The sequence below is a fragment of the Alternaria atra genome (assembly GCF_907166805.1).
Source record: "Alternaria atra isolate CS162 genome assembly, contig: 23, whole genome shotgun sequence".
Taxonomy (NCBI): domain Eukaryota; kingdom Fungi; phylum Ascomycota; class Dothideomycetes; order Pleosporales; family Pleosporaceae; genus Alternaria; species Alternaria atra.
Window position 1 is genome coordinate 2,046,457 of NW_025091321.1, and position 13,424 is coordinate 2,059,880.

The 13,424-nt window shown below is 50.7% G+C and overlaps 3 protein-coding genes across 3 annotated transcripts; 1 reads left to right on the forward strand and 2 right to left on the reverse strand.

Moving 5' to 3' along the window:
- Positions 1–120: 120 nt before the first annotated feature.
- Positions 121–4,082, reverse strand: ALTATR162_LOCUS4287 (uncharacterized protein; the record flags this gene model as incomplete). The annotated part of the gene is made up of 3 exons (XM_043311897.1): positions 121–423; positions 476–3,757; positions 3,810–4,082. 3 exons carry the CDS (start codon positions 4,080–4,082, stop codon positions 121–123), a joined length of 3,858 nt encoding a protein of 1,285 aa, XP_043167832.1.
- Positions 4,083–9,230: 5,148 nt separating this feature from the next.
- On the reverse strand, positions 9,231–10,179 carry ALTATR162_LOCUS4288 (uncharacterized protein; the record flags this gene model as incomplete). Its single annotated transcript, XM_043311898.1, has 6 exons — positions 9,231–9,292; positions 9,351–9,453; positions 9,557–9,747; positions 9,841–9,883; positions 9,931–10,118; positions 10,173–10,179. The coding sequence occupies 6 exons, from the start codon at positions 10,177–10,179 to the stop codon at positions 9,231–9,233; spliced, it is 594 nt and encodes a 197-aa protein (XP_043167833.1).
- Positions 10,180–10,594: 415 nt separating this feature from the next.
- ALTATR162_LOCUS4289 (uncharacterized protein) lies at positions 10,595–12,644 on the forward strand (the record flags this gene model as incomplete). Its single annotated transcript, XM_043311899.1, has 3 exons — positions 10,595–10,849; positions 10,899–12,478; positions 12,584–12,644. 3 exons carry the CDS (start codon positions 10,595–10,597, stop codon positions 12,642–12,644), a joined length of 1,896 nt encoding a protein of 631 aa, XP_043167834.1.
- Positions 12,645–13,424: the final 780 nt, after the last annotated feature.

Genomic DNA, 13,424 nt, shown 5'->3' on the forward strand with positions numbered 1-13,424 from the left:
AGGAATAGGCATTTTATATGCCAAGAGATCTATATAGTTCCCAGCCTAATGATCTAAGAAAATGATTACAAGTATATATCCAAACTCCATCTATGCAAAGAGCTCCCGCTTATGTGAATATTATTGCGGAGCTCCGATAGCCTGCAACTTCGCCAGCTCAAAGTAAACCCCCTTCTTGCTCACCAAATCTTCATGTCTGCCCTTCTCCACGATCTTGCCTTGGTCAAAGACGTAGATCACGTCAGCGTGTTGAATGGTACTCAGACGATGCGCGATGGCAATCGTGGTGCGTCCTTGTGCTGCGGAGTCAAGGGCGTCTTGTACAACGCGTTCGGATGTGGAGTCGAGGGCTGATGTGGCTTCGTCGAGAAGTAAGACCTTGGGGTCGCGGAGGAGGGCACGTGCAATTGCTATGCGTTGACGCTGAAAGTGATGTTAGTAAACATGAAGAAAGAGTAAGAGTGGGGGAACATACCTGGCCACCAGATAGGAGAGCACCCTTTGCACCCACTAGCGTGTTGAAACCATCAGGTAATGATGTTATAAAGTCGTAGATGTTGGCATCTTTGCACGCTTGTATCACCGCCTCATCACCCAAGTCTTCCTTGTCGGCGAGGATGTTTTCGCGGATTGTGCCGGTATAGAGAGTTGTTTCTTGACTGACGATTGCTAGTTGCGATCGGTAGTCTTGGAGGTTGTAGTCTTTCAAGTCCACGTCGTCGACGAGCACGCCACCACTTGTTGGGTCGTAGAATCTTTCGAGCAGTTGCATAACCGTTGACTTGCCACTGCCGGAGGCGCCAACAAGGGCGATGAATTGACCAGGTTCGGCAGAAAGACTGACACCGCGCAAGACACGGTGATCGGGTCTTCCGGGGTACGTGAAACGCACATCTTGTAGCTCGACTTTGCCACTTAACCTGTCAATCTTGATACCCTCAGGCGACCAGTGATCGATCTTGGGAATGCGGTTCAGGAAAGACTTGAGAAGCTTGGCCGCGTCCCTCGCTTCGCCCATATCGGGAGCAAAAGAGAAGATTGCACCAGCCGACTGAGCACCGTTGATGATGGAAGAGTAGACCACAAAGAACTGCAAGACAGTATACTCCTGGTTGAACAATAGACGTCCTCCGTACCAGAAGACAAGAGCGAAAATGAACATGCTGAGGCCCTGAGATGTCGCAAAGAGCACCGCTGACACGTTTGTGAACTTGAAGTAGCCCTTGCCCTGGTCCACAAGTTTCACATGGTAGGTGGACAAAAGATGCTTCTCTAGCGAAAGCGAAGCCACGGTACGGATAGATGAGGCTGCCTCACAGGCAAAACTGGCGGCATCAGACGTCTCTTTGGTTCGTTTCTCCATGCGAGTAAGGGCGTAGAAGCGGAAGTAACCGCAACCAATAACAAGTGGGATGGTTGCTGAGCACACAAGCGCCAGCTTCCAACCGAAAGAGCATCCAACGATGAAGGCGACAAGGATGGAAGAGGCAGCGCTGACAATCGTTCCGAGAGTAGAGCCACTGAGACCAGCAAGACGATTCGCCTCCGACGAAAGGAAGTTGCTGAGCGCGCCAGAAGTTACGGTGTCTCCGTCAAAAAACTCCATGTCTTGACGAAGCATAGCCCCAAAAGCACGCGTTCGTACGCTGCCAACGAGCCTGGCGGATCCTTTCGATAGCGTCATGCCCTGGACGTAGTAGAAGAATCCAATGACAATTCCAAGCATGAGGAACATACCACACCAGAAGCTTATCTTTAGTCCACCGAGAGATGTTCCAGGAGATAGGAGCGAGTTGATGGAGTTACCCAGGAAGATGGCTTGGATTGCAGGGTTGCAGCCAGCGAGAAAACTGAACACTAGTCCCAAAGTCATGGTACTGTGCTCGCCCCTGTTCATTTCCCATGCAAATTTGATCAACTCCCAAGTACCGTATTCTTTGTCTTTCTCGTTCTTCTTTGCAAAGAACTCTGAAGGGGCGGATGTGGTAGTTCGCATCAAAGCAAGCTTCTCTTCGTCGGCAATGCCTTCCGTTTTACGATCAGGGTCGTCTAGAAGTGTCATCCTGTTGGCAGGGCTGATCTTAGAGGTGAGTTCTTGAGCTTGTACTAAACTTGCGTATACAGCTTTGCGATCGATAAGTTCCTGGTGGGTACCCTGCTCGACAATTCGGCCCAACGCCATGACCACGATGTTGTCAGCTTTCTTGATAGTGGAGAGTCGGTGGGCGATAACGATTGTAGTACGTCCTTGCGATGCGCGGTCAAGAGCCTCCTGGACTGCGCTTTCGGATCGGGTATCGAGGGCTGCAGTAGCTTCATCTAGTAGAAGGATCTTGGGATCCGATACGATAGCACGAGCGATTGCAACACGTTGCTTTTGTCCACCTGACAACAAGCCTCCTCGCTCTCCCACCTTGGTCTGATACTTTTCCGGGAGATCCATAATGAAGTCGTGAGCATTAGCAATCTTGGCAGCCTTCTCGATGAGCTCCATCTTCTTGTCATCCGATACGTCTGCGTACTCCGTATTGACCAAACCATGCAAAATGCTCTCGTATATTGTCGTACTGAACAAAACGGGTTCTTGGCTCACGATAGCCATATGTTGCCTCAACCAGCGCAGGTTCAATGTTGCAATATCTCTGCCGTCTAGGAAAATTTGGCCCTCCATCGGGAGGTAGAAGCGCTCCAGCAGTCCAACGATCGTCGACTTTCCAGATCCAGATGCACCGACAAGCGCGATCATCTTGCCCGATGGAACATCCAAGTTGAAGTCTGATAGCACTGTAGTGTCTGGTCGAGATGGGTATACATGTTTCAAGTTCCTGAACTCAATGTTGCCAACAAAGTCGTCTGGTACAATACCTTCATCTGTTTCCGGGTCGATAGGAGAGTTTCGTTCGATCGTGTTAAAAACTTTCGTAGCAGCTGCAGTGGCCCCGCCGAAAGCCTGAATGTGCGGTAGGTTCTGTCCAATGGAAAAACCAGCGATCATGAGTGCCATGACTACTGTGAGAATGTTGGAAACGCCAAGTTCCCCATTGTCAAGAAATCTTTTTCCTTGCCAGAATGCAAGACCGTACTGAAGGTTCAGCACACCCATCATGCCGGCAATCATCATGGATAGCCAAAACTTTGCCTTGAAGTCAAATGTCGTTGCGCGGTCCACAAAAGCTTTGTATTTCGCCTCGAGTCGCTTCTGGGTGCCGAATGCAGCAACGTTGCGAGCTGAAGATAAAACTTCCTCAGCAAGGGAAGCAGCTGTGGCGTACTCGTCGATAGATAGTGTCTGAGCTTTCTTCATCAAGGTACCGTTGATACCCATCATCATAATGAGTGCCAATGTCGCCGCCAGCATGATCAGGGAAAGCTTCCACGATCGTATAAAACCGATAATGATGGCAGTTACGAACATGGAGACACCGGTCACGAAGAGACCAATCTTCTGACCAATACCATCTTGCACCAAGTTCATGTCGGAGCTGATGCGAGTGGTAATTTCACCGGATCCGAGGAAGTCGAAGAAGGCGATATTCTGTCTGAAAATGGCACGTAGGTACAGCTCCCGGATGCTCCGTGTAATGCGCTCTCCAGTGTATGAGAATCCCAGAATACTAATATACGAAGTGACAAACGATCCAACTCCAAGGTATACAAAGTACAAGGTATACTGGTTGATCTGATCCTGGAACTTGGCAGCAGCGACTGCGCTGACTGAGAAGCTGGTAAAGCTTCCAGCAAAGTTGCCGTATACAAGCTAGATTCCAGAATTAATCACGGTAGATCGATGTGTTCAGATCGCAACTTACAGTCATGAGGGGCATAACAGCTCCAGCCGCAATACTGGCGATCAGCGCCACGACCATGATGAGCTTGTCTTTTGCTGTAGCATATCGAAACAGTGAGAAGTACCCAACTGTAAGGTTAGGCGCTGTCAATTGCCTGTCGATAATGTCCTTCTCTTGATCACTGAGACCAGCCGTGGGAGGCCTGGCCTCCTTTTCCGTATGCAACTCATGCTTCTCGTCAATAGCCGCGGAGATGGCCGTTCCCGTCGACGTCGCTGAGTCCTCGTTGTCCATTGCTCAAGGCGATGAGCGTGTCTTGTCGTTGCTGATACTTGGCGCGCAGCAGTCGAAGTGCCTCCAAGAAGTCCTAGGGAGATGTCGCAAAGGAAAGGGACAATTTGCCCTGCAATTCCTTTGAGGATCCTCCACCGCGCCACTCACGGGCCTAGAAGATTAGAGATCCTTGTACACCTAGTGCAAGGCCAAGCCGTCGTCCGAGCTAGATGCCACTAGGCTTGATGGGGTGAAATGCGCGATCTAAGCTTCTCGGCTGGGTGGATATTGCCCCAAAATTGGAATGACGCGTGCGGCTCGTTTCGTCCGGGGGGGTTTTAAGTACGGGCAATACGACGGGATGATTGCGCAACACCGACACGTGAAAGACAGACTGGAAACGCACCGAAAGCACAAACAATCCGTTCGTCAGTTGCAACGGTAGGATATTGTGGGGATGAGATGAATGGGAAGCAGATGGTAGCAGTCACCGTTCTTCGCGTTGAGTTTATCCGAAGAAGGCGGCGCTGAGAGCAAGAAACGCACTACATATACGAATAGACTTCGGAGTAAACATGTCTGCCTAGAGCTGACAACGGCGACGGTCGGGTTTGACGCATAACTTTCCATTGCGGTGTGCCTGCATGACTGCAAAAGTACTTGCCGATACGACGAGACCGAGTGCAAGCTGCGTCTCGGGTGGGACTAACGGCCGGTCCTCGGGTTTCATGAGCCGCCGATGTCAGCAGCCTGCGTGGACTGACTGCCCTTGACCCCGCGCAAAGTCGCAGTTTACAAAATGCCCTGGACCTCGCGTACTTCGTATTGTTCTTTTGCCCAATCATACGTGGGCAAATGCTGTCGCGGTTTTCGGCGCGACTACCACTGATGGCCGGGTGGCTGAACATCTTTGCGTCATCGGCAACACTTAGGAACTATAGGATGTCTTTGTAGACGGACCCGCGCTGCTATGTATCATTACTCTCATCACTATGCAAAGACGCGATCGAGATTTTAGCAAGGACTAAGCCCCGTAGCCGTTAAGAGTACCCCTGACTTTGTGGCTTCCAGGCAGCAAGAATTCCTCAGCACAAACCATCATCTGACAATTTAACGATTGATTGAACTATGAATAAATCACTATCAGGCTAGAACTTTCTTGTCATATGCACATTCTGTTGAGTATCTATACAGACACGAGACTAACCTGACCAAGAGTAGGCACAATTCTTGCGACTCCACGCTAAACGAGAACAATACCAAGAACGCATATCCATACCGATGTGTACCCATGCTGAACAAGACCAATTATCCTTTAGCCCCTTGCTTGACATCTCTACGTCTCACTGTCGTCCAGCCCTTGGCATCATCTGCGTCCTTGTTTCTACCGTCATGCCCAGTGTTCATATTTTCCGGTCATGATATCAAGTTTGACAAATCCGGCACTTTCTTTATGAATACAACTTCCTTCTCCTCCAAACTCCCGCAATTTCCACAGACCAAAGAGGCAAAACCATCATCGCCTTCAAGAGGCCAGGAAGTGTATGTTTCACAGCAGAAACACACCCAACCGTTGCAATTCGCGTCTCCCTTTGTCGTAACCTGGACATTGAAACATGCGTCAGAAGGATCGATTTCACAAATGCTGCCTTTTCGCAGGACAGGGAAACGGAAGTCGCCAAAGGTCAGCTCAATATACTTCATACGAGTTGTAGAATGATAACACGCCGGATGTCCACATCTGCACAACGAAGCTGGAGAGGCGGTAGAGCCAGGAGCGTTGTATTGGGAGCTTCGACGACAGATCCAACCTTGTTTCTTTGATCTCTCCATACGTGCTGCTTTGACAGTGTGTCATACGGCGTACAAGGCGGCGTTTTGGGCGATACCGGGGCAGACGAAGATTTCTTTCTCTGAATACGGGTTGGTTTGGGTTCTCGCTGGAGTAGGAGAAGGGCCAGAGGAGCTTACTAGTAGGTGTGTTTATATTGATGGTTGTGGGTCGGTGCAACGATGGAATGAGTATGATAGAATGTGAAACAGATAACGGACGGGAAATGTATACTGCGCAATAAGAGCCCGACACTTCATGATCGTACTCTAGTTCTCTTGACGAGGAGAGCAAATATACGTGCAAGACTCACCTAGTGCAGTCACTGTCCTTCAACATGCTTGTAGTCATTTCATGCTGACAACCGCGTATCTCGCAAACACATTAAAGTACTGGCAGTGCCCTCCGCTCCTAATCCGGACTAAAACTGGAACTGACAACACGAAAGTATCAGTTGAAAATATGGACATAATCAGCAGTATGTATCTAGCCTGATTATACCGACTTTTCTCATACGAACCATACGAAAGGGAAAGAGATACTAGAGTTCGAGAGCCTATCCGAACAACGAACGCAACTCTTCATCATCAGGCAAGCTGTGGCGACCATAAAAGACGCGCGTGTCTCCCATATCTACCTCTGCTGTTATGACTTCTCAACTTGTTCGCAAAGACACGACACTAACACCTCAAAGTCTATCACCCCCTTACGCGGCTGGGTCCGCTCCTGTACCCACCTCAACATCCCCGGCACCATAATCTCCACCGACGGCTCATGTCAAACATGCAACCTACCCGCGTGCGATGCAGAATGCGCTGATGCGAACGTTATTCCACGCGACAATCCCCACTGCTCAGGCTTCGCTTGCTGGTATTGCAAGTATTTCTGGTCGTGGCCTGAAGACGAGGATGAAGAGCATAGCAAGGATCGAGTAATGTCATGTACGGTTTGTGAGGATCTGGAAGAGGAGGAAGTTATGTTTATCGAGAGTTGGTTTGAGGAGGAGGTCGGGGTTAAGGGGTTGGCGGAGAAGGAGGTGGTGCAGGAACAGGGGCAGGAGAAAGTATTGGTTTATGGAGGGACAGAGGATGAGAAGATCGAGGAAGTCGAAGTCGACGATGGTGAGTGTGCATTCACTGTAGTCCACCGGAAGAGGGCTAAGCCAATGAAGAAGATACCGGAAAATCTGCTGGAAAGTAGTGGTATTCCACAATGCGCGCTCAGGGACTCGAATAGAAAGAGACCAGATTCACTGTTGTCCTTTTTGTTGATTCTCGGGATGACTTCTGATGTTGGTGTTTAGTCAGCACGTGAAATCGGTTCGCATCTGCCGCGATATGCAGTGTGATAGACTAAGCCCCGCACCTACGACCCGAATCTGGAAAAAGGTAATCCAGCAGCATGCTGCCGCATCAAGCATACAACTCTGAGCGGTTGTATATAAGAGTCTTCGCGCACACCCACAAGAACTCTGAAGTTTGCCGCGAATCAATGTTACTGAATACCTACTAAAGTTTCCGTACTAGTGGAAGAGATGCCATTGCCTTGCATTAATTGGCAGTCTACCTAAGGCTCTGGATCTGAGACGAAGTTCGAGCGAATGCGCAGCTCCCAGGAGAATGGAGGACCTTCGGATAGATTTGTGGTCAGGGTGTGCCAATCCACATGGGGCTTGACTGGGAGTGAACAGTTTGCGGACGCGCCAGGAGTGTCTAGAAAGCAGGAGTTATCTGAGGCCATCTTTGAGGACCGGAAATACAGTTTGGACATGTCGAACATTTGCGAACAGATACTGCGAAACTCTTCACTCCACCATAACCAAGCAATACTGCCGTGGTCTATGGGACACCTTTAGTCGGCCTGAGTACGCCAGCCTCCATTTCCGCCTAGGAGCCGCCTAAGGGGAAGGAATAACGCCGGTACAAACACAAATTGGTCGCGTATGTCATAGCATCCCATATCTTTGTCAACCCTGAAGATCGATCGCAGTGTTGTTCAACGAGAAGTGCGCGGGAAAGGGCCGGCTGCCGACTGAACATGATAGAAACATGGAGAGGTCTGCGGACCAAGCCCTGAAGACAGCGGAAGAGAGGGGAAAGCGTAGGACACTGGGAATACTATAATCCAGTCTATCAAAGAGCGGTATGAGTATGGTGGATTGAGATCATTACAACGTCGGTGCAAGAATAGATGTTGCCATCTCTTTACCGGAAGTACAAGGTCAGGCAACCCGCTGTTATGGACGCGTACTAAGCCAGGATTATTCCTAGAACCAACACTCTTGCTGCACACGATAGAGCTTCATGTGCAGAATAAGCTTGTAGCCGCCGAGGCGTAAGACAAGAGTTTGTTGCATCGTCGCCACGACTAATCTCATGAGTGAAAACGACGACCGTACTGCTCACGATCTAGTCATACGTTGCCACAACCGTCAGCGACGATGCGAGCGGGTTGAGGAAGGATATGTTTCCGGCGATCCTGAGTGTTGCATGCACTCTCATGGATGATAACCGCCCAACAACACTATTGAGACCCGGTTTCAATTTAGAAGCATCGTAGTTCAGACGCGTGGCGTTCGGTCGGAGGGGTCTAACTTTACGGAAACTGTGTCCATGCCCGAATCAAGAGAATAGTGACAGTCATCGTATTATTGGCACCGCTAAACCCTTTGGTCTGGAAGGCTGTACAACGACTTCAGACGGAAATGGTAACGGATCGTCGTATGTCCTCCCTTGGAACTGTCATTGGGACGCAATTCTCCAATCTATGCGTGAGTTGACAACACTCGCAATACCCACCAGAGCTGGCGCAGGTGCTTAATCGAACGGCGGGTCGTGTCATCATTCGCGGAATCATTTAATTACCGCACTGTCGGGCGTATGCAAGGTGCAAGCCAACTGCATGTCGGTTAACGCAGCGTAGTGCATCGGGAGAGTGCTAGGCCTTATCTCCGGGGTGGAATCACATCCTAGCCGTCCAGTCCGCATTTCTGACGTAAGCAGGATCTTTCTATGCATGGCAGAATCGAATATGTATGCGGGGCAACATGCGTGGCCGATTTTTGTATCTGCCTAGCGGTGTGTATTGCGGCTGCTCCGGAGCATGTGTGTCCAGACAGAAAACACAATGGTAGGATTGCCAATCAATTTCGAAGAAGGTAATCTGCAGCAAATGATTAGCTCCCAACTAGGGCGGGAAGCATCCATTTCAATCTTCGTGTCTTCTATGTCGGTGACGATATGAGATGATGCATGTGTGCTTGTGGTGTGGTGTGACAGATCATTTTGTTGATGAGAGTAAGTGATCGTGAATGTAGCGCGTGCTGGTCAAATTGAAATCTACTCAAGGCGTTCCACAGGTATCTGAAATTCTTGCGTGATCTTTGTCATGTTGTTGACGACTAAGAGTTGGATGTGAGTCAGTATGATGTCCAAATGTAGACTACACATGGTACTTGCGGTCATTGACGTCGACTGTATGCTGTTTGCTTGCGTTCGAATCCGAGCTAGCTGGAGTTGAATCATCCGTCTTCGGGGGGTTGGTGTCGATTTGAATAGTGACCTGATCTCATCCATTAGCATTCATAGGCAATTGCGGCACATACTCAGAAAACGTGATGCTGAAGTTGTACCTCGCCGTCTAGGCAGGTGTAATCTAAACCTACCGGCCCGTCATTAACCAAAGCAACATCCATCATGGCTGCGAACAAGCCGTCTTTGACCTTGTCGGGCTCGTACAGAGCTCCGACCTTGTTGTAGAAGGCTTGGTATAGTGTCTTGGCTTTGTCGCCGTTTGCGGATTGGTGGAAACTAGGCCTTCCTTTTTTCATAGAAGCTAGTAGCGTGAATTGGGAGACTTGAGGTTATTAGCATAACCTTTTCTACAGCAAAAGCACTGCCATAAGCACCGTCACAGGCAGCTAGGAGACTCTCAGTGTTTCAAACATACCACACAAAACTTCGCCATGGATATCAGTCACGCCGCATTTCCACTTTATAAATCAGTCTCCAACCAAAAGAGAGAAGTTTGGCAGCATACACTGCTTGGCGGGTCTTTGGACTCATCATCCCAGAGCTTGGCCTTTAGTATCTTACTAGCCATGGCCTCGACATCCTTCTCAGTGTCATCTTTGGAGATGGCAGCAAGGACCAGCAATCCCTTGCCAATTGAAGATATCAATTGGCCATCGACCGTGACTGATGCCGACTTGACCCTCTGCAGCACCGCTAGATATGATTAGTGTGGTCGTGGTTACGAGTGCATAGTGGCGGGGTCAGTACTCCTCATGATGGCGGGGTAGCAACAATGCTGTGGTGAGGAACCTGGAGCCACTCAATGCGTGATAGCCTCACTGTGATATGTCAACACGCGCAACGACGTCACGCATGGGATTCCAAACATCCGAGAATTGTGAGACGAGGCTGAGAGACGGTGGCACGCGTAGGTGAAACATGGACGCGTGGGGCGATTGGTGGCTAGTGGCCGCACTCTTGGCAATTACGCTAGGCCAGCCCTGTGGCTTCGCGTTACCTATGCGATACCTCAACCTCCGCATTTAGCCCACGACAAACAATCCCACATTATTGCCGTCGAACGCCCTCACTCGCGCGATTCGACTGTCAGACGGCGGCTGGCATTAGTACCGACGCAAACATTGCCGTAACCATCGCGAAAGCCCTCACGACGAGGCTCTACCCACACCATGGCCGCACGGAAACTCCAGCAAGAGATCGACAAATGCTTCAAGAAAGTCGCCGAAGGCGTCGCGACGTTCGAGAATATATATGAGAAGATAATGCAAACGGGCAACCCTTCACAGAAGGAGAAGCTCGAAGACCAGCTGAAGAAGGAGATTAAGAAGCTGCAGCGGTCGCGGGACCAGATCAAGACATGGGCCGCCATGTCCGAGATCAAGGACAAGAAGCCTTTGTTGGACCACCGGAAGCTTATCGAGACAGTAGGATGCCCGCCGCGTCCTGGCATGATGGGATACTGACATGTGACAGCAAATGGAGCGCTTCAAGGCCGTCGAAAAGGAGATGAAGACGAAAGCATACTCCAAGGAAGGGTTGCAATTAGCATCAAAGATCGACCCCAAGGACAAGGAGAAGATGGAGATGGTCGAGTTCCTGCAAAACATGAACGAGGAGCTGGAGCGACAAATAGAGACCATCGAGGCCGAGATCGAGACACTGCATGCCAACGTAAAGAAGGTGAAGAAGGGGGACAACTCCAAGGCAGAGCGAATAGCAGAGCTGGAAGAGTCGGTCGAGAGAAATAAATGGCATCAGTCCAAGCTGGATCTGCTGCACCGAGCGCTCGAGAACGGCAACGTAGAAACGGACCAGGTCAAAGGCATCGAGGACGGGATTAAATACTACGTGGAAAGTAATCAGGATCCCGATTTCGCCGACGACGATACAATGTACGACGACTTCAACCTGCAGGAGGAGGAAGCCATCTTCGGCTTGGGCGAGAACCTCGACCAGGTGTCATCACACGAATCGCAGTCGGTGGCAGACGATACACACGAGTCAGAAATACGACCGCCAGCACCAAAGCCGAAGGCGACAGAAGCAGTACAACAAGGAGCAAGACGGCCATCGACACAAATGAAGTCGCCATTGCCAGCACTAGCAACGCTACACACACCCTTACCTGGTGTCTCAAATACCACGGCCAACGCGATGAAGCCTGCGCCGATACCGACACGGACGCCGGGTGAACCCTTGAAGTACGCCTCGGCCGCCGCCGCTGCAGCTGCGAGTGATAAGAATGGAGTGGGCATTGCCCCTTTGCCACCACCACCGGGAGCTGCCGCGGCACAGTCAGGCCTGACTCCAGGTGGCGCACGGGCAAGTGCTACGAGTTCTCCAGCAGTAACACACTCCCAACCAGCCTCACGCACACAGCCAGCCGAATCCGCACAAGCATCGCCGGCTCCTGCCGCAACTATACCCGCTGCGCCTGCTGTGGAGAAGGAGACGCTTTCGCGGGCTACATCGTCTGAAGATGCTTCAAAGTCTAGCAGAAGAACACCAGCCCCCGAACCTGTAGATGAAGAGGAGTCCTCGGCTGCCACGCCGCCGCTAACGAATGGTGACTCTCATGCTGAAGATGAGGAAGAGGAGTCAGTATATCACCTACCCTCGAGCCTACAGGATCTCCTGGATTCATTCGAGGCGACCAAGAATGATATATCCGTCTCTGCAACAAAACCTCCAGATGAGCGTCTGCTAGCAGCATCCATGGCTACTGCGCCTGACTCTGCCGACACTGAGGCGCCCCGCCACTACCGTCCCCAGAATCCCTATCCGTTTACGCCCGCGCACTACCCGCAAGAGCCGTTGCCAATTTTCGATGACCCTCGCTTATACTCCCGGATCGAGACTGATGCCCTCTTCTATGCCTTCTACTATCGTCAAGGCACATACCAGCAGTACCTGGCAGCGAAAGCACTCAAGTCGCAGAGTTGGAGATTCCACAAGCAGTATCAAACATGGTTCCAACGACACGAGGAACCAAAAGCGATAACAGAAGACTACGAACAGGGGACCTACAGATTCTTCGATTACGAGTCCACATGGTAAGCACCCAATTCTGACCACCAGCCTCACGTAGGGCTGTCGTATTATAAGTCACGCCACGCCGTGCTATTTCTGCACGTCATACAGGGCTAACCGTATCCTAGGATGAACCGAAGGAAAGCAGACTTCCGATTTGCTTACAAGTTCTTGGAAGATGAGCTATGAGTCGTAGATTACTTTCTTCTTACCGACCCGCATGCTCGGCTTGGTAGTCGCATTCTGTAATGAGTATTAGGTAGTCTTGGAATGGGTCCCATTACGGGCGATATATTTTGCTCTTCGGATCCGAAAACCGTTCTTGTCCGGACGACTCTACTAGGTGTTAAACTACGCCTGCAGGCAGCAGACCGACTATGGGTAGCATCATTTATGGTGAGACAAGCATGCATGGATTGAATGGCACTTATTGAGGCTCACCTGCCAAGCTACATTTTGGCTCGCTAGGGATGTTCTAGCGGTCTGAGCGCCGGGCGTAATCTGACATGATGTGGCTAACGGCTTTGGAATGCGCTCAATTGGTCGGCATTGGGTTACACTGGGGTCCGCCCCCAACCGCGTGGAGACTACAGGGCTGCAGGAGGAGGCTGGTCGCTTTCCACTGGCCGCCTTAGCGAGAATCCTTCCGTAACGTTCAAGCTTCAGTTACGCCCCGTTACGCCCGGCAGCACTAAGTTGTGCATGACTTTGAGTTGAGCGGTTACAGCATCAATCATCTCACGGCATTTGCGAGCCGGTCAAAATCCACCGGGTTGGGGGTTAATTGACCCACTTACAGCAAGCAGCAGAGATGGACGAAAGGACGCAAATTGGGCGTTTGATGACAGCTAACCTACCTCGAGACGGGCGGTCAAGCGATGTTCAAATGCGATCTCTTTGGAAGCTCGATTTGGATGGCGCTTGTCGCCCAGTCACGCTATCATCTCAAGTGCGTTGAGCGTGCAACTG